The sequence below is a fragment of the Cebus imitator genome, unplaced genomic scaffold (assembly GCF_001604975.1).
Source record: "Cebus imitator isolate Cc_AM_T3 unplaced genomic scaffold, Cebus_imitator-1.0 Scaffold594, whole genome shotgun sequence".
Classification (NCBI taxonomy): domain Eukaryota; kingdom Metazoa; phylum Chordata; class Mammalia; order Primates; family Cebidae; genus Cebus; species Cebus imitator.
In genome coordinates this window covers 1-19,723 of record NW_016107909.1, presented here as the reverse complement: position 1 = coordinate 19,723, position 19,723 = coordinate 1, and the positions used below count along the sequence as shown (strand labels likewise).

Here is a 19,723-nt window from a genome sequence, read left to right as displayed (position 1 = left end):
TCAACTTCTTCAGCTGTAATGAAAAGTGCAATCCAGGACCAGGATGAGAGATCATTTTATACCCACTGAGAAGGCTGTAACAAAAAGACAAACAGGTTTACATGTGGAGGAATTAGAACCATATTGTACTGCTGGTGGTGGTGATGAATGGAACAAGTACTTTGGAAAACAGTATAACGGTTCTTCATAAACATACAGTTCCCACATGAGCCAGCAATTCCAATGATAGTATCAACCCAAAAGAAAAGAAAGCATGTTTATGAAATAAGCGGGTAGTAATGTTCATAAAAGTCACAATTGGAAACAATCAGAAAACCAATGAACTGTTAAGTAAACAAATAAAATATAACATATCCGTACTATAAAATATTATACTGCTGTAAGGAGAACTGAAGTATTAAAACACACAACAACATGAATAAAACTAAAAACCATAAAAAAACACCAAAAAATTAGGCTAGGTGAAATGCCATTTACACAGCACTCTAAACTATATGATTCCATTTATATGAAATATCTAGAGAGAATAACCTATAGAGAAAGAAAACAAATTGGTGTTAGATTAGGACTAAGTGGTCATGTGAGATAACTTCTGGGTCATTGTAGTTTCTTTTATGTTGACAAAAATGTTCTAAAATTATGTAATGGTGATGGCTTCATGATTCATTAAACATTCTTAAATCTATTTGGATTTTATACCATAAACAGGTGGGTTTTATGCTATCAAAATTAAATCTCATTTTCTAGTGTGTTATAATAAGTATAATAATAAAAAAGTAATTTTCAGCAAGAAAATAGTCATATCCTGAGACATTTTAGGTATTTAGTTAAAATATTTTATATTATTTCAAGTTTATTCTTCCTTTCTACTAATAGTTCATTATGTAAAATTTTTAAGAAATGCATTGTTTGTATTACCTATATCAGTTTAAATGCATTTTTGTTTAGAAAATTGTTTCACTAACTGGTTATTCATTGGATATATGGGGTTCAAATACAATTTTAAAATAACTGATAAAAAATAAAAGATTTCAGATTGGTTAAATGATTTAAATTCTTTCAAAATTAGTCTCATAAAAAGGATGAAACTCACTCTCACTACTGACAAAAGAAGCTATCCATAAATACCACCTAGTGGAAAATATTGTTATACTCACAAAGGATCATTAATTACTGTCTTCAGTGCATTCAGCAAGTCTGTACTCGACATTGTGTTGAAGTCCACTCTAACGGCTGCACCCTTGGCCATCATGTGAGCAATGTTATCAGGTTGATCCGCAAACAACGGAAGGCCCACCATAGGGATCCCATGGTAGATCGCCTCATAGATGCCATTGGCTCCACCATGAGTTATGAAAGCTCTGGTTTTTGGATGACCTGGGATTGAATGAATTTTATCCAAATTATCTGTAGGAATAAAATGCGATAGACACACAACGAAAGGCTCTGAAAGTGATGGTGTTTTCTGGATAACACATTGAACTAATTTGATATTACTTTTCAGAGTTCAGAGGAAAAACACGTACTTGTGCTAGATATGTAAGTGAAGACTATATGGTTGTGTAACTTCAGACTGCAAAAATTCATGCAAGATTTCCCGTTGGACTAATCAAAAAGTTCATTCTAGTTTTTAAAAAATGTGCAAAGAGCAAAACCAAAGAGATTGGCATGACATAAAGTGCTATTTTAAGTGCAGTCACAGAGTGTGATTTGTGAAGTGTGCAAGGCAGCAGGCAGTGGGTTGGTGGTGGTGCTAGGATTGAGAAAAGATAGGTCACACTTCATCGTAAAATGTATTATCATTTTATGATTAAGATTAGGAATTTAATCCTCTAGATAATGCAGAGTCACTGGTGATAGAGGAGCTATTATTTTTAGTGGCATTTGAAATAACCCTGCAGGAAAGAAAAAACAGGTGTAAAGTTGTAGAAATAAGAGACAAAGAGACAGCCCAGAAAGTATTGAAAAATTCTGTGAGATATAATAACACCTGAAATAAAGATTCCCTCTGATTATGACCATAAAGGATGCGAATGTATATCATAAAATGACAATATTTATAGCGTATTCTTCCCCCCTCGGACTGGAAAACAAATATAAAGAAGTTACATATGGTTTTTCCATAACAGATATTCAATAATCTTATTTCATGATGAAATATTAACACTCTAATGTGCTGTTACTAATATATTCAGTATTAGTATTTGTTCACCAGAGTTTTGCATTGTTCACCAAAGTCACCAGGATTGTCTACTCAGAGTCTTACCTAAAAGGTCATTCTGGGGTATCCACTTGTACAGTCGAGTATTGGGACCTAAGGCATCTGGTTTATTTCCATCAAATCTCCACAGAACCTGTTACAGTAAAGAAAATATCTTATTCCATGAATGGAACTCAAAAGGTATAGAACTGTAAAAAGAGTAGGAATGAGATCAAGGGATGCTAGTAAATAAGGACTACTCAAAGAGTGATGTAAATAGAATACTCACACTTCATTGCTTAACTTTTATAATTAGTTAGGTATATAAGGAAATCATGACTTTCCAAAATAATACCTTAGACAAATGATATTATCATTGAAAAGTTCAAATATTTTAGAAACTGTTACACATTTTAAAAGAAGACCTATGTGCAGCCAACCATCATATCACAAAAAAGCTTAACATCACAGATCATTAGAGAAATGCAAATCAAAACCATAATGAGATAGCATCTTACACCAGTCAGAATGGCTATTATTAAAAACAAAAAATATGATGCTGGTGAGGTCGTATAGAAAAGGAATGCTTACATGCTGCTGGTTGGAGTGTAAGTTAGTTCAATCATTGTGAAAGACAGTATGGTGATTCTTCAAAAATCTAGAGGCAAAAATACCATGAAACCCTGAAATCCCATTCCTGTGTATATGACCAAAGGACTTTAAATTATTTTTTTATAAAGACCTATGAACACATATGTTAATTGCAGTACTAATCACAATAGCAAGGACATGGAATCAACATAAATGCCCATCACATATGGATTGAATAAACAAAATATGGTACAGACACACTATGGTATATTATGCTGCCATAAAAAGAAAACAAAATTATATATTTACAGGGAAATGGATACAGTTGGAGGCCATTATTCTTAGCAAACTAACTTCAGAATGGAAATCCAAATATGGCATGTTCTTACCTATAAATGGAAGCTAAAAGATGAGAACATGTGAACACACAGATGGGAACAATATACCGTCTATTAGAGGTGTATTACAGTGTGGAGGATGGGAGGACAGAGAGGTTCAGGAAAAATAATTTACGGATATTTTAGTCTTAATACCTGGGTGACGAAACAATCAGTACAACCAACTCTCATGACACAATGTAAAAAACTGCATATGTACCCCGAACTTAAAATAGAAGTTAAAAATAAAAGTCAAATTAATTTAATTTTAAAAACTAAAAATAATCTAAAAAATATATAAAAAATATAGGTAGTCATTATAATTCTAGTGTAAAAAAAAGTAACAATTTAGTAATGACCTATAGTTTTATTTTGTTTTATGTATTTTATATTAGTTTTCATCTTCCAAATTTAATTTTAATGTATTCATTTCTTTTTGAGTAATATGGAAAGTAGTTCACATCTATCTACTTGTCTATAGGTTCTTATATTAGAGCCTGTTGTCCTTTGATCAACAAAATAGCAGGTCTATAAAATAAGTAACTTACAATAAATAAATTAATGCTGCAAAGATAGTATGTATAACTTCATTCGAATTACAAATTATCAAGCACTGCTTCCAAGAGAAATTTCAAGTGACAATTTTTGACACAAATTCAGAGTATTGTCAGTATTGCTGATTTGGGATTTTTTTTTGCATAGAAATGAGGAACCTGTTGGTATCATGAATAAAAATACAACTGTTGAATGAATTCAAAGTTGCATTTTGCTGAATTTGGTCAACTGATTATTAACACTTAGACAATGTGCTACAAAGCTTTGACAATGGTGATTAATATGATCTGCTATAGTAAAAGACATTTTTATGTTTAAGTTGCTAATTTTGAAACTCTCAAGCAATCCTCAAACTGAACAATAATTTACAGTGTTTACTATTTGCTGCATCAGAAATATTTATTAATATACTTAAAAAGTTTGTTCCTTGTGTTGGAGTAAAATACATTAGCAACACCTTCCAGACACCGTCTTTATAAAAGTAAAACTCCTAGATCCTGAAATGTACAATAGTAGAGTCTAGAATTTACACTTTTATTCACAGGACTGGAATTAATTCTCCTACTACCCTACTCCCCACACGTTGCAGTTATTATTCCTAAATTAATGACATGCAATCATGTTATACTATCACAGATCCTTAAATAGAATTTATACTGCATAATTACTAACAGAGCCAGTCTTCTCTATTTGTTGTCACATATTTTATATAAGCATGTGACTTAAAGTACAAATAGAAATACGACATCCCATAATTGTAAACATTCACCAAGAGCTTGCTGAGTACAATGAGTGATAGAGGTGGCCCAAGAGTCAGTCAAGTATTCTTCACTCATTACATACTGCTGGGATAGCTAAACTGTTTTGAAGGCAAATTATCATGTCTTACTTTTATTTCTACAAGGACACAGTTCTGGATATATATTTTTAGTTGAAAACACCTGAAAGTCATTCTAAAGACTACATTAAGCACCATTTTCACTTACCTGAAATATGTTGAGTTAAATTCAGCCGTTTGTATGACTGTTAATATCAGAAATTAAAATAATTGTTGGTCTCAATTTCCCTTTTGTGGATACTTGTGGAGTACTGAGTTCCCACTGATGCTAATAGGAACCGCTCATGCATACCAAGAATAGTAACTCCCGCAGAGTCACATGGAACCCGTTAAGTCTGACGCACAGATATTACTTTGGTTAGTGGATGCTATGCAAGCATGTTTAAGACTGTATTTGGGTATAAATAATCGTTCAGTCTAATCTTTAACATTCTTTCTCTGTGTATCACATATATAAATCAAAATTTTATAGGATAGGAGGTGAAAAGTCTCCAAACGCTTTTTAAATACCATCCTCCATACAATTTACTGTCAGCATATTTACATAGGGAGTGTTCATACTTAAAACTGTTTTTTAAAATGCAACCACAATTTTCAAACTTCTCACAGTTTATCCAGGATTATCCTCGTTCTCATTTTCTGAATTTTGGCCAGCTTCACATTTGTCAGAAGTTTCTATAATTGGATTATTTAAAACTTTGACAGCCTCTCTCAGTAGTTTTCCAAACCACTAAGGCACTTGATCTAACCTTTTGTGGGATCTTGGCAAGGGCTGATGCAATTACGTTGGCCCTTTCTTCTGTCATGGTACTGACCATTGACCCCAGAGAAAACACCACAATACCATTTTCTCCAGAGCTCTGGACAAACTCTTCCATTTCCTGTGAAAAAAGAATTAGTTCCATCAGAAAAGAGTATTAGTACAGAAGGTACTACTGAAAGAATTGGTACAAATTACTAAAGAGAGAAAATCAAGTATTTTGAGGAATTACTGGAGTAAATAATATTTTTTGATTGACTCACTCAGTTTCTTTGCAAGAAGATGTATGAGACAGGTGGCCTCTGCTAAGGATATTTGTGTAAATATGTGTGTGCGTGTGTGTGTATGTATGTGTGTAAATGTGTGAGGGAGAAAAGAAATACAGCTGTTACATTGTAGTGAGAGAGATAATGTTAAAAAATATACCCAGATTCTTCACTTAAAATATTATACTTACTTATATAGGTTCTTGGAAAGTGGCACCACTTGACGTTAATTCTATATTGTTCTACTAAATCATTTGTGTTTATTTCAGGCATGTTTTCTGTAGAATTATTTTAGTTTGAAGCTGTTAGTGGTTTACTTCTCTAACTATGAGCAGTGAGGAAAAGTTACAGTTGGGATAATTTTACATCTACATTTATGTTACTCTACAATACTTTATAACTTCACTTAAAGTTTGTCAGAGTTTTCCAAAAAATAAAATAAACAAACGCTGGTGGTTAAAAATCATTGACATTCTCGAGTCTGGCATTGTGATTTGGAATTTCTATGAATTATTCCTGAAAGTCTCACTTATAACACAGAATTATACAGTATATAGTTAGATAGCTGAATTATCATATTTTTCAGATTATTGTTTAGGTAGAACACCTATTGCCCTGAAATCACACTGTTAAATTGATGTGCTATTTATAACTGCATTGAGGAACTCTCATCATCACTGTGTTGTGTCTCAGAGGCAGCATTTGTATGTAATAAAGGAGGCCACCGGGCCTTCCCAAATGGGAGATCTTGTCTCTCTTTTGAGTAGCTCATTCACACTACGTAACACTCCTGGTGAAGGTGTGCTTGGCTGCAATTGATTGAGAATTATTCTGGCTTGCATTCCCCAACGTATGGCAATATTTAAATTTAAATACTTTCAGATTTAATCATTAGGGTAAAACTTTTTCTAATGGTTCTTAACAAAATAAAGAAAAAAGTCCAAAGGTTAACTCCATAGACCACATGTTGCAGAGTGTTTTTTAAAATATGATTTTTAATCTTAACGTGAAAGTCATTGTATTACTCTAGGTAATAATTAGGGCATCTAGGCATCATGTGTGTTTGCAGTTACCTGTAGCTATGTTCAGTGTAACTGCTGTTCAGTGTTTTATCTCACTGACTTGATGCCCGGAGCCTTCTTTATCCGGTCAGTTTGGATAAATAATATCTCAGTAATTTTGTTAATAATATATCATAAATAATATCTCAGTAATTTTAGAAAAATGTTATTTAATTTTAGAAAAATGTTATTTCAAAAGAATCTTTTCATACTTTTATAAAATTTCTTACATTAATCTTGTATTTTATAATGTTATCACAGAAGAAGAAACAACCAGTTTATATGAGTGATGAATCTGTAAACAGGTTAGATACTCTCAACTATAATACGTTGATAGTCTTCTGTGATAGAAACAACAGTTAGTAATTATCACTATTGTACTACTAGTCAACCTTTTACTTGTCCTTCTATACCTCTTACTCTCTTTTTTCTCGTACTGCCACTATCAGTTTCCCTTAGTGTGAATGGGGAAATCTTTCAAAAGTAGGATGTGGTGGCATAGATTTTTCATAGGTCTTACCTCAGTTTTTGTCTCTAAAGAAAGTTACCATATAAAGCCCATGTAATTTCCATTCAACATAGATATTGAGTTTTAACAATGGAATAAAATCTCAGTTTTATGTCGACAAAAATGATGTTTTAAGAGATTATATAATAATGTAATAAAGAATGCCTGCTTTGTACATATGTCTTAAAAGCATGATATTAACTTAAAATCTATGAAGTTCTTGTGTTCCTTCATAAAAAATATAATCATATATGCTGACAGAATTGGTTTTGGTATTGAAACAAAGAGCACTATTCAGATACAAGTGGTGAGATTATTTGGTCTTTATCATACATGCATTGTTCATTTTCTCTGTGCTTCTCTGTCAGGAAGCTATGATGTTGAGACAAGTCTCCCACGGAAGCTTTGCTGAGTTGCTTGTTATAAGGCAGAAATCACCTGCTCTTACACGGTATGTTTATGCTCTAATATGTAAACCTCCAGGATCTGAATGCAGAATGATTTAAATGCTTTAAGAAGATCCAGTGAACACTGGGTTTGCCTACAAATATTAAAGGCACACATTTATATTGTTGAGGAAGTGTTTTAAGCTGGAATACTGGTGAAGATCCTTATAACTTATGGTAAAATTTTAGAATTTCAGTTAGCTCGTCTTACTGCCAAAACTGACATGTTTACTTTTAATCAAGCCCACAGGATATCTGTTATCTACGACTTTGCAAGAGAATATAAGCTTGATGTGCTGAACAATCTGCTTCTATTAAATGAAGAATGGTATCTCAAGTGATTTGCACATTTTAAGTAATTAGTGGTGTTACCAATAATAACAGAAGAACCATAATTGCAAAATTAATATTTCTGAGTCCCTGACTATATGCCAGAGACATTTTAGTATTTTGTGTTTTGTCCATGTTAGTATTTTTTCCACACAACACTATATGAAATTGGCACTAGTTCTGTAAATGTAGACATAATTATTTCTATCAACATTCTAATCCACTTTTCTGTGATCTGCTACCTGAATCTATGCAAAATTTCTTGAATGGTCGGCTCATAACAGCCTGGCCCTTCTGCAATTTAAGCCACTGAATATCTTGGAAGTATATCCTTAAAAAGAGACTCTTTTGATATATCTTTATTTCTTAATTTTTAGTAGTTTTTCAATGTGCTTAGTAAATATTTCAACTCCTAATAGGTATCTGGCTCTAATTTGCCTCTCAGCATCATCTGATTCTTAGCCTCTCCCTGCAAACTGAACTTGGAGACTTGAGAACTGACCTGACCACTTTATCTGCTTTTGTTTTTTGTCTGTCTCTCCCTGTCATTTTTCTAACTATTCCTGCATATTGTTGAGCTCTCAGCTTACTAATCAGTGACTCCAGGTTACTTTCTATTATCTCTACTGATGCTTTCTTGGCATTGGGTTTTTCCTTGAGATAATAGTTTTTATAAAATTTTTATTACTTTCTTATATTCTAGATTTTGAAGGAGAATGTAAGGTATGTTGGAACAGAAACTGTGTCTATTTATTTTCTGTGAAAATGCTGCGCTTACCTGTGTCTTGTGCTAATCTCTTTATAAATATCCTTTGAATAAATGAGCAATACCTTCTTAGGTGTTGTGTAATCAAGGCTTTAATTTAACCAACACTATTTTCAAAGTTTCTTTAGTATTCCCTTCTATTTGTAATATTCATGAAACTCACATAATTGTGATAGTATCAACATGTACGTGAGCTTCTAATTGGTATCTGCTTTACCCCACCCACTTCACAGCTTTCTTTCAGTGTAAGTCAAACACTGAATGAAAACTATAGAATCATTTCTACTGAAAATTCAAAGCCAACAAAATAAAACCAATGAAAGTATGTTTACCCTAGGTAGGGGTTTGGCAGGTTTGCAGTGGAGTCCTCCGACATAAACAATATTTGGTAATAGTGGATGAGGAAATTGAAAATTCCAGGAGTTTCGAATAAGCCATATGTCGGCTTTCCCCATTGTCTCAAATAATGTAGTGGGTTTTCCTGATAGGAATAAAGAAAAGAAAAGGTGAATGACACAAGATAATTACTTTAGGTAACTTTCTGAAAGGGGTTAGAATAACGTAGACAAAAATGTAGGCAAAGCATCTGTGCTTTGAAAAAATATACATATATTTATACATAGGCATCATTTATTTTTTATTATATATTTTGTCCATGTATAGTTATAAGAAAGGCAAAGTGGTAGGAGAATTGTGAGGTAAGCTACATCTCTAATGTCACATCAGTATTCTCACAATCATAAACAATTATTAAAATAAGTCATAGAGAATTAAATATCAATTTAGTTTCTCTTTAAAGCTTCAATAGTAGCATACAGACATTTAGACAACTCTTTGAGGTCCATAATCAATTAATTTTACTGTACCCATAAAAGTAATTTTCTAAGAAATAGTCTAGTTTGCACAAATCATTAAGCTAATCCTTTTATCTTTGGTTCTTCAACTGAAATGTGGAATATTTTGAGAGTATGGCTGAAATACTTGTACCAACTACTACTTTGGATTCAAGCTAAGATCTTAATAACATTATTTTTTTAAGGAAACATATTGGTAAATTATAGATGGAAATTTTTGAGAAATTATTGAAATATAGATTTGTACTCAACTTTAATGTTTCATATTTTTTATTAAAGAGACATAGTTTCAAAAGAAAACTATATAGATATAACAACCTTTGCACCTCAACAAGATGATAGGACTTTAAATGAATGATTTCCAATTCTTTAGTGAAGAAGTATAGAAACATTAGAAACTTTAAATTACCCTTATCGATTTTTGCTTCTGAGATACAGACATTTCTGTATCTCAACTTTTTTTCTCTCAGCTCTGAAGGAAACCTTCTGGTAACATGGGAACATCTTTAAATTTCTAAATAAGAAAACTGAGGTTTACAAGAAGAAACAATTTCTGCAGTTATATAGATAGTTGTAGAAAAATGTGTAACAATTCCTTCTAAATCTGTGTGTTCAGTGTTACTTGATGGATTTTACTGTTTCTAAGATGTGAAACAGCGTATAGTAAAACAGATGTGTAATTGCTTAAAGTCTTAGGTGAACTAATATATAGGTGTATGATTTTCTGTGGTGCTCTGTATGGGTGATGACCACAGGGTTTTAACCGATTCTATAATTTAAACTTTTTTATGATATTTGTGAAATTGATAGATCATCCTGTATTTTCATTTCATAAATTCACTTACCAAAAACCCCACTACCCTGATCTTATGGCTTTACATAAGCTCTGCTTCAAAGACACAAATAAGTTAGATCTTGATACCGAATGGAAAAATTACTTACCTAGAACTTCACTATAAAACTGATCCCACTTCTTCATATCAAATATTTGGAACCAAAAGTCAAAATAAAGCATATAGATCATATTTTTTACCCTCTCCATGAAAGTCATTTGATCACTTAATTCTGACATAACAACAGGTACGTAGGAAGGAGGAAATGGAAATCCTCCACTATGCTTTTCAATAGCGTAGCCAGGAGAGAAGCAGAGACTGTACACAAAGGGTATGTTTAGTAGCTCAGCCAGCAGCTCACCGCCGGGAAAAACAGCATCTGCAAAAACGACGTCAAATCTTGACTCTTGTAATTTTTTCATTAATTTCTTATTTGAGAATAAATCTTTACAGGTATTTCTATTTATGTCACTAAATATCCACATAATTTCTTGTACTTGTGAAAAATATGACCAAAATGTATCTTTTGGAAGGTCTGACCATTTCTTAACCTGTTGCATGGTGATATTGTCCATCTCAGTTTTAGTTAAAGATGTAGGAAAAACTTCAAGTTTAAGAGTGGATGAGTTGTTGGGATCAAAAAGAATGGAAGCTGAAGACGCCAGTACAGTCACCTCATGACCTTTCTGAACAAGCTCATTCAGGATAATCTTCATATTCATCCAATGGCTGTATTCTGCAGCCCACACCAGCACCTTTCCACATTTCCCAGAGCTAAAGTAAAAGCTCAGTTGTATTAGCAGAAGTACGGAAGTCCATTTCACAGACATCCTGGTGCAATGCAATGCTTGTTTTCCAATCGCTGTTTCTTTCTGTCATTTCTCATGGTTGTATCCAAAGATAAATTAGTCAAGAAGTTAAAATGTAACCCTTATAGTTCAAAGTACATACATTATCAATTAATCAACAGTCTGAGCATGTGGATGGCAAGGAGGCATATGAATGCAAATGACCTATGTACAAAGGTATGTTTAAGGTCTCTTTTATGTTTATAGGCGCTGTCCCTCAGCTAATATAAATGATCTTGTATGGAGAAGCCACCTGTCTAAAATAATACATTTTAGATGAGTGTCCAGAACAGTACCAGCGAGAGGCTCATGTTTCTGCAGTCCATTTGACACAAATAAAAGATAAAATAACTAAACGTGGTTCAAAGATATTTTGTAAACTTTGTTGACATATAATTTATGTATCATACAATTTATCAATTATTGCATAAAATTTAATGTTCCATTGTATATTTACAGAATTGTGCACCTACCATAACAATCAGTTTGAGAGCCCTTATATCACCCCAAAATAAGCCCAATAGAATTCAGCCATTTTCTCTCCACCCCTAGTTTCTGCATTTCCCCTATAGATTTGCCTATTCTGGACAATTTTTTAAATACATGGAATCAGATAGCATGTGATATTTTGTGACTGTCTTGATTATTATTATTATTATTATTATTATACTTTACTGGGGTACATGTGCAGATTGTGCAGGTTTGTTACATAGGTATACACGTACCATGGTGGTTTGCTGCACCCAACAACCTGTCATCTACATTAGGTATTTCTCCTAACGCTATCCTTCCCCTACCTTCACACTCCTACAGGCCTGTGTGTGAGGCTCCCCTCCCTGTGTCCATGTGTTCTCATTGTTCAATTCCCACTTATGAATGAGAATATGTGGTGTTTGGTTTTCTGTTCTTGTGTTAGTTTGCTGAGAACGATGGTTTCCAGCTTCAGCCATGTCCCTGCAAAGGACATGAACTCATTATTTTTTTATGGCTGCATAATATTCCATAGTATATATGTGCCACGCTTTCTTTATCCAGTCTATCATTGATGGGCGTTTGGGTTGGTTCCAAGTCTTTGAGATTGTGAACAGTGTGGCAATAAACATACGTGTGCATGTGCCTTTATAGTAGAATGATTTATAATCCTCTGGATATATATGCAGTAATGGGATTGCTGGGTCAAATGGTATCTCTAGTTTAGATCCTTGAAGAATGTTTGTTGGCTGCATAAATGTCTTCTTTGGAGAAGTATCTGTTCATATCCTTCACCCAGTTTTTAATGAGGTTGCTTGTTTTTTTCTTGCAAATTTGTTTAAGTTCTTTTTAGATCCTGGATATTAGCCGTTTGTCAGATGGATAGATGTGTGACATTATTTCTGAGACCTCTGTTCTGTTCTATTTGTCTATATGTCTGTTTTGGTACCAGTACTATGCTATTTTTGTTACTGTAGGTTTGTAGTATAAAAGACCTAGAAATACAACATACACAGGATGTGAAAGGCCTCTTAAAGCAGAACTAGAAACCACTGCTCAAGGAAATAAGAGAGAACACAACTAGATGGATAAACATCCCATGCTCATGGTTAGAAAGAATCAATATTGTGAAAATGGCCATACTCTCCAAAGTAATTTATAGATCCAATGCTATTCCCATCAAGCTACCATCAACTTTCTTCACAGAATTGGAAAAAAAAACCTGCTTTAAATTTCATATGAAACCAAAAAAGAGCCCATATAGCCAAGACAATTCTAAGCAAAAATAACAAAGCTAGAGGCATCACCCTACCTGACTTCAAACTATATTACAAGGCTATGGTGCCTGGCTTCTTTTATGTAGCATAATATTTTAAACCTTAATTTATTATATAACATATACTTGTTGATTCTTACAACCATCATGCAAGATGTTGAGAGTTTCAAGATGATACTGTCTTTATAAACTTTGTTAAAATAATCAAAGATAAAGGGAGAAGAAGAAAAAAGTAAACTAGCTTGTAGTACATTCAGCATTAATCATTAGGTTAGCTTGCTCTCTGACTCACTTCCTCAGTGTTATTTGGCTACTGTCCTAGAATTATGCAGACTTGTTACAAGATTATAGTTCCTCTTAACTGTTCTGTAGATAATAACTTAAACATTATAAAAGGATCAGCTTTCCTCTTGAGGTATTCCTTCAGGTCCAGCACACTGATAAATCTACTGACTCAGCTGGTCTGAAGGACCTCACTGATGCCAGCTGATATGAAGGACTTCACTGATGCCAGTTGGAGAACAGTTAGCAGATTCAGTAAAACGAAATTCTGAAAGGAATTTCTATTTTTTAAATAAAAGAATTAAAAGTATTGTTTGAGATATACAACACTTTTCATTTCTTTTTCACCATCTATCAAAATATAGTTCTTTGAACCTATTTTAATAGAAATTTCAAACATCTTGTTGAAATGTTCAAGGTGTCATTTGTTGTAGTGATTCTTTCCTAGAGTACTTTGAGATTACATATTTTTCCCTAGAAAAATAATCTTTCATAGAGATAATATTTTAAGTAGTATTTGGACAGGTTTTTCAAAAATGTGGAATACCTACATAAGTTTATTGAAATATTAAAAGAGTAACAATTTTCGAGAGGTAAAAACATGATATATGTTGAAAGAACACATGTTGATAGTAAGCATAATTTCAGATGGGGAGGGTTGTAGACATGAAAAAAACTGTGCATATGGGCATGTATTTATTCCTCAAAATTCCTCGTGATTAGATTTCCCTGAGAAAGAGAAGTTTCTACATTGCTATGTAAATGATTTTTAAAAATGGATTGAGTTATCTTCATTACATATTGACACATTGTAATTGTGTATACTTATGGAATATATAGTGGTGATATGACTTTATGTGCTTATATTTGGTGTATAAAGAAAAATAAAGTCTTCAAGATAAAATTCATAGGCTTAGATATGAATTTGCAGCATGAGTTGAAGAAAACTAAATAGTTCCAAATAATAAAAGTTGTGTTCATAAAATTTGAGCATATGAATGACTCAAGGCTAGTGCCCAATATTGATATGATTATATGATTAATATGCTAAATTTATATAATTATCTTATACTCACTCTAACAGACTCATAAGAGTTGGTCACTAATTTTCAAGTTTTTTCCTTAGCTGGTTGCTATAACATTAATTTTATTAGACATAATGGGGTGATTTACATTACCAAAATTGGCAAAGTGGTATAAAATACTTTTTCTTTTTTATTTTATTTACTGAAGAAGTAGCTGCTAAACATTAATAGCACATCACTAGCTACTAAAATGCAGAAAACAGAGTCCATATGTAGAGTAAAAGTAGATTCTAAGATTTATCAAGTAGGATAACTCAAAGAAAGTAGTCTTTTATGAGTTTTCTGTTGCTACATGACAAACTACCCAATCTTTTGTATGTTAAAAAAAAACCAAAAAACAAAAAGCCTGTTTAGCTCATGGTTTCATGGTTCTTCTCACAATTTTGATCTAGGGTAGCAGAGCTGGTCTCAGCAGGTCTTGCCCATGTTCATGTGCATATAAAACTCTAGGAACCTGGTTGATCCTAAAAGCCATTAGCATGCTTTACAGTTGACTGACCCACGTCTTTGTAGTTGGATATTATGTGGGTGTGTGTCTCTCATCATCACAGTGCATAAGCGTAGTACAAGTGCCAAGTAATAAAATATACTAGGAAAGTCTCATGCACTAAAGTAAATAACATTAAATATACTACATTTATAGAATAGATGTATGATTGTGCACCATAGGTCCTACTGGAAACAATTTTTAAAATTCTCAAACTGCCACTTTCAATTTAAGACTTTACTGAACTATATAATCAAAAGAAATTTAGAAATTTTTTGCATGAAATATATATATTTTGCAAAAAGCATCTATACATGTTAAATAACATAAAGAGTGTTTTAATAGGCCCCAAATTTTTAGGACATTCCAGTTTACATCTTTTCTGCTTGAGTCACTTTAATGATGGCTCAAAAATTGGGTAATTTTAACATTCCATGTGAAACTTTATAATAAATTATTTATGAATATATTTTACATACAAATGATTTTATATAAAAACTTTAAAAATAGTAAATTAAAGATAATTTCTGATATTAGAGATTACCAAAGTGTTAGTTCCTGCCTTCTTTATACTTAATATGTCAATTTGTTTCATACATATTAGTTATGCCCTTTTCACATATAGCTTTATGTTTCTAAAATTTACATTGGTGTTTTATTTTCATCATTATTCCCAAATAATAACACTCTCACTTAATTTCACTTTTGTATACTTAATTTTTACTAGTTACTCTGGTTATATGCAATTCATGTAAAGTATGTAAAATCAAATCCACACTTTCCATTTGTCACACTTTATGTAGAAATTAGGTCATGTTCTCAATCTTTGCATAAGGAGTGTGTGATGATACACTTAAACTCTGGCAATTTATGTTATAGCAATATATAAATGTTTATTATAATCCAATTGTGATTATGAAGTAACATGAGGGCCTATAATATGCCTTTTAAAGATTTCTAATTATGGCATGATGACAAATTCTAACTCTAGTCAAGTGAAAATATTTTCATTACACAGTAAATTTTGTGAAAAAAAAGTTTAGCTGCTTATAACATAGATCTCACCTTATTTCGAGAGCTCAATAGCAGGCTAAATATAATCTCTAAAAATACTTGGTGTGAAAATTAAAGAGAATAGTGTACAGGAACTAAGGAAAGAAAAGCTTTTTATTAGTTCAAAAAATATGATGTGGACTAAGAAATATGAGGTTAACATAATAAATGAAAAAAGAAAAAGCAAAAATTTTATCGGAGTAGACATAATTCAGGTCAAAGTATTAATTGAGAAAAAGAAAAACTTCATATTTTTAAATAAACACAACAAAAAATAAATATGTGTATTAATTATACATATGAACCAATATCTACATTTTTAGAGTGCTCTAAAGCTTCTCACATTTTTTAAAACAAAACTTCTCACATTTTCAAAAATAAAACTGGTTTCTTTGGGAATAGATTTGGAGCTATGTGTTTATGGCCTGACTCTCCCTGTGCAGCATGTCTTAACTTTGGCTATAGAGGTGGGGGCAGAGACAGCAACACATTTCTCTCTATCCCATTACTGGGTATATAATGAAAGGATCATAAATTATTCTATTATGAAGACACAAGCACACATATGTTTTTTGTGGTACTGTTTACAATAGCAAAGGCTTGGAACCAACCCAAATGCACAGCAATGATAGACTGGTTAGAGAAAATGTGGCACCTATACAACATGGAATACCATGCAGCCACAAAAAAAGGATGAGTTGATGTCCTTTGCAGAGACATGGATGCAGCTGGAAACCATCATTCTCAGCGTATTGACACAGGTACAGAAAACCAAACACTGCATGTTCTCACTCATAAGTGGGTGTTGAACAATTAGAACACATGAACACAGGGAGGGGAACATCACACACCGGCGACTGTCACTTGGGGGGGACTAGGGGAGGAATAGCAGGTGGTGGGGGGTAGGAGATGGATAGGATTAGGAGAAATTTCTAACATAGATTACAGAGAGATGGATGCAGCAAACCACCATGGCAGGTGTATACTTATGTAACAAACCTGCACGTTCTGTACAGGTACCTCAGAACCTAAAGTACAATAAAAACATAGAAAGAGTAAGACTCTGGCCTTTATTCTTAGTTATTCCCTCCCATCATGGCAACTCCATCCTATGAATGAGCTGGTGGCATAATTATTTGGTACTCAGGATTCTCTGTGCCATTCTTGAGTTAAACCTCTGAGTTATGACTGTGGCTGGATAAAAGATGGGAGAAACTTCTTAGCCACATTGCCTGGTATTTAGCTCCTGTAGCATATGCCGCACAGGGCGTAGGTAAGAGATTCTGAGAGACATCTCCTCTCAACAGCATACCCTGGGCCTCAACTGGGAGCTTTAGAGATTGGGAGCCGTGTGGTGGGGTCAGCATCTCCCTGGAGCAAAGGGAATCTCTATCATTGTGAATTAGGAGGATGGGCAAGTAAGCATGTTGTGGTTTAAATGCCAAAGACTCTCACTATTTTCCCCACAGATTAGCGAATTTTCTTCATCAGATGTTACTTTATTTGTTGTATTCATTCAGGGTTATTTCTAGAGACATCAAATGGTTGTTTTAAAACACAATTTTCGCTAGTTATTACTGTTTCACTTGAAATTTAGTTCACGGAATTTCTAATGCTACCATCTGAGAAGGGACTGCAACAAAATTTCTTGTAAAGTATCTCTACCTTCTGCATATATTTAAGAAAAAATAAACCAACAATCAAGGAGAAAAAAGCATTTTTTAAGTTCAGGAATACATGTGCAGTCTTGTTATATAGGTAAACTCATGTCACAGAGGTTTGTTGTACATATTATTTCATCATTAGGTATTAAACCTAAAACCCATGAGATATTTTTAATTATTCTTATCCTTTCTCTCTCCTCCCATCCTCTATCCTCCATTAAGTCTGTTATTTTTCTCTATGTGTTGATGTGTTCTCATCATTTAGTTCCCAATATAAGTGAGAACATGTGATATTTCATTTTCTGCTCCTGCATTAGTTTGTTAAGAATCATGGCATCTAGCTCTATCCATGCTTCCACCAAGGAAGTAACCTTGTTTGTTTTCATGGCTGCCTAGTGTTCTATGGTATATATGTACCACATTTTCTTTGTCTAGTCGGTCATTGACGGGCATTTAGATTAATTCTATGTTGTTGCTATTGTGAATAGTCCTACAATGAACATACATGTGCAGGTGTCTTTAAAATAGAATGATATATATTCTGTTGGGTACCTACCTAGGAATGCAATTGGTGAATTTAGTGATAGTTCCCCTTTTAGGCCTTCAAGGAATCACTACATTCAGCTTTCCACAGTGTCTGTGCCAATTTGCACTCCTATTAACAGTATATGGGCACTCCTTTTTCTCTGCATCCTCACCACTACCTGAAGTGAGATTTTATTCTGACTTGTGTGAGGTGGAATATCATTGCGGTTTTGACTTACATTTCTCTAATGATCAGTAACATTGAGCTTTTTTTTTTTTTTAATTTTTCAAATGTGTATTGGCTAGGCTATACCATCCTAGAGATAGAAATGAGCTAGCTTTTCATAATGAGGAAACCAAAAGCAACTACAACAAAAGCAAAAATTGACAATGACACTCAATCAAACTAAAGAGTTTCTGTACAACGAAAGAAACTATCAATAATAAACAGATGATCCATAGGATGAGAGAAAATGTTTGCTAACTATGCATCTGACAAAGGTCTAATATCCAGCATCTATATGGAATTTAAACACATTTACAAAAATCAAAACAAAACAAACAACTCCCTAAAATTTGGGCTAGGGGAGGGACAGCAAGCGGTGGGGAGCATGGGGAGGAATAACGGGGAGAAATACCAGATGTAGGCGATGGGGCCATGAACGCAGCAGACCACCTTGCCATGTTTGTTCCTATGCAACAATCCTGCATGATCTGCACTGGTACCCCAGAACCTAAAGTACAATTAAAAAAAAAAACTTGGACAAAAGACATGAAAAGTAAGTTTTTGTAAACCAGAAAATTTCAATTTAAGAACAAATGGGACATGCAAAAATTAAGAAAAAAAACTTTTAGTTCAAAATTATATTGATGTATGCCTTTAAAAAATCTCCTAATATAGTACAGAATGATTTTAACACAAAATTTCAGGTTACCAGGCTACAGACTGCTTGAATGGTAAGTGACTATCTAATGTGCATACAGATCTTCTTGGGTTGGTGACAGTTTTGGATCTAGATCACAATGATAGTTACACATTACTGTGAATGCTGCTGAATTGTTCACTTTAAAATTATTAATATGTACATTTTATTTTATGTGATTTTTACCTCAAATATTAAAAACATGTGGCTGGCCAGATTTTGTTCAGAGGCACTGATTTGTCAGCCCTTGGTTAATTAATTAAACAACAATAAATGTAATCCCTACATATTTTAAAATAGCAAATGCTGTTATTTTTATTTCATATCCACTTGAACCATGTTACATTTAAAAAATATATGAAGCAATTTAGATAATGACTCAAATCATTGTGGAAATTTTTCTGTCTACTTGATAATGACTGTAATTAATGTAAATTTAATTTGCTATGTACAGCAACTGTTTGTAGTGCTTTACCAAGTTAATGGGTCTATCCTTTGATCAGCCACATGAGGTAGATAATGGCATTATTTCATCTCTGTTTCACTGATAGAGAAGTTGAGGCATAGAGGTGAGGCTACTTGCCTAATCCCACAAAATTTTGTAATTGTTTTGCAGGGACTTGAATTCAGGCTAACTGGATCCAGAGTGCAAGAGCTCTTAACCAACATCCTGTGCTGACTTCCCTTTCTGCTTTACAGTTATTTTCAAAATGCTACATTTGTA

General features: G+C 33.2%; 1 protein-coding gene across 1 annotated transcript in view; it reads right to left on the bottom strand.

Annotated features, from left to right (window-relative positions):
- Positions 1-11,269, bottom strand: part of LOC108294646 (UDP-glucuronosyltransferase 2B7) — an 18,899-nt gene extending 7,630 nt beyond the window's left edge. Inside the window, exons 1-5 of the mRNA XM_017516568.2 lie at positions 10,495-11,269; positions 9,031-9,179; positions 5,311-5,442; positions 2,267-2,354; positions 1,158-1,377 (exon numbers count right to left, since the gene is read on the bottom strand). Coding sequence (XP_017372057.1) covers positions 1,158-1,377; positions 2,267-2,354; positions 5,311-5,442; positions 9,031-9,179; positions 10,495-11,215 — 1,310 coding nt within the window. The 5' untranslated portion in view covers positions 11,216-11,269. The remainder of the gene's footprint in view (positions 1-1,157; positions 1,378-2,266; positions 2,355-5,310; positions 5,443-9,030; positions 9,180-10,494) is intronic.
- Positions 11,270-19,723: the final 8,454 nt, after the last annotated feature.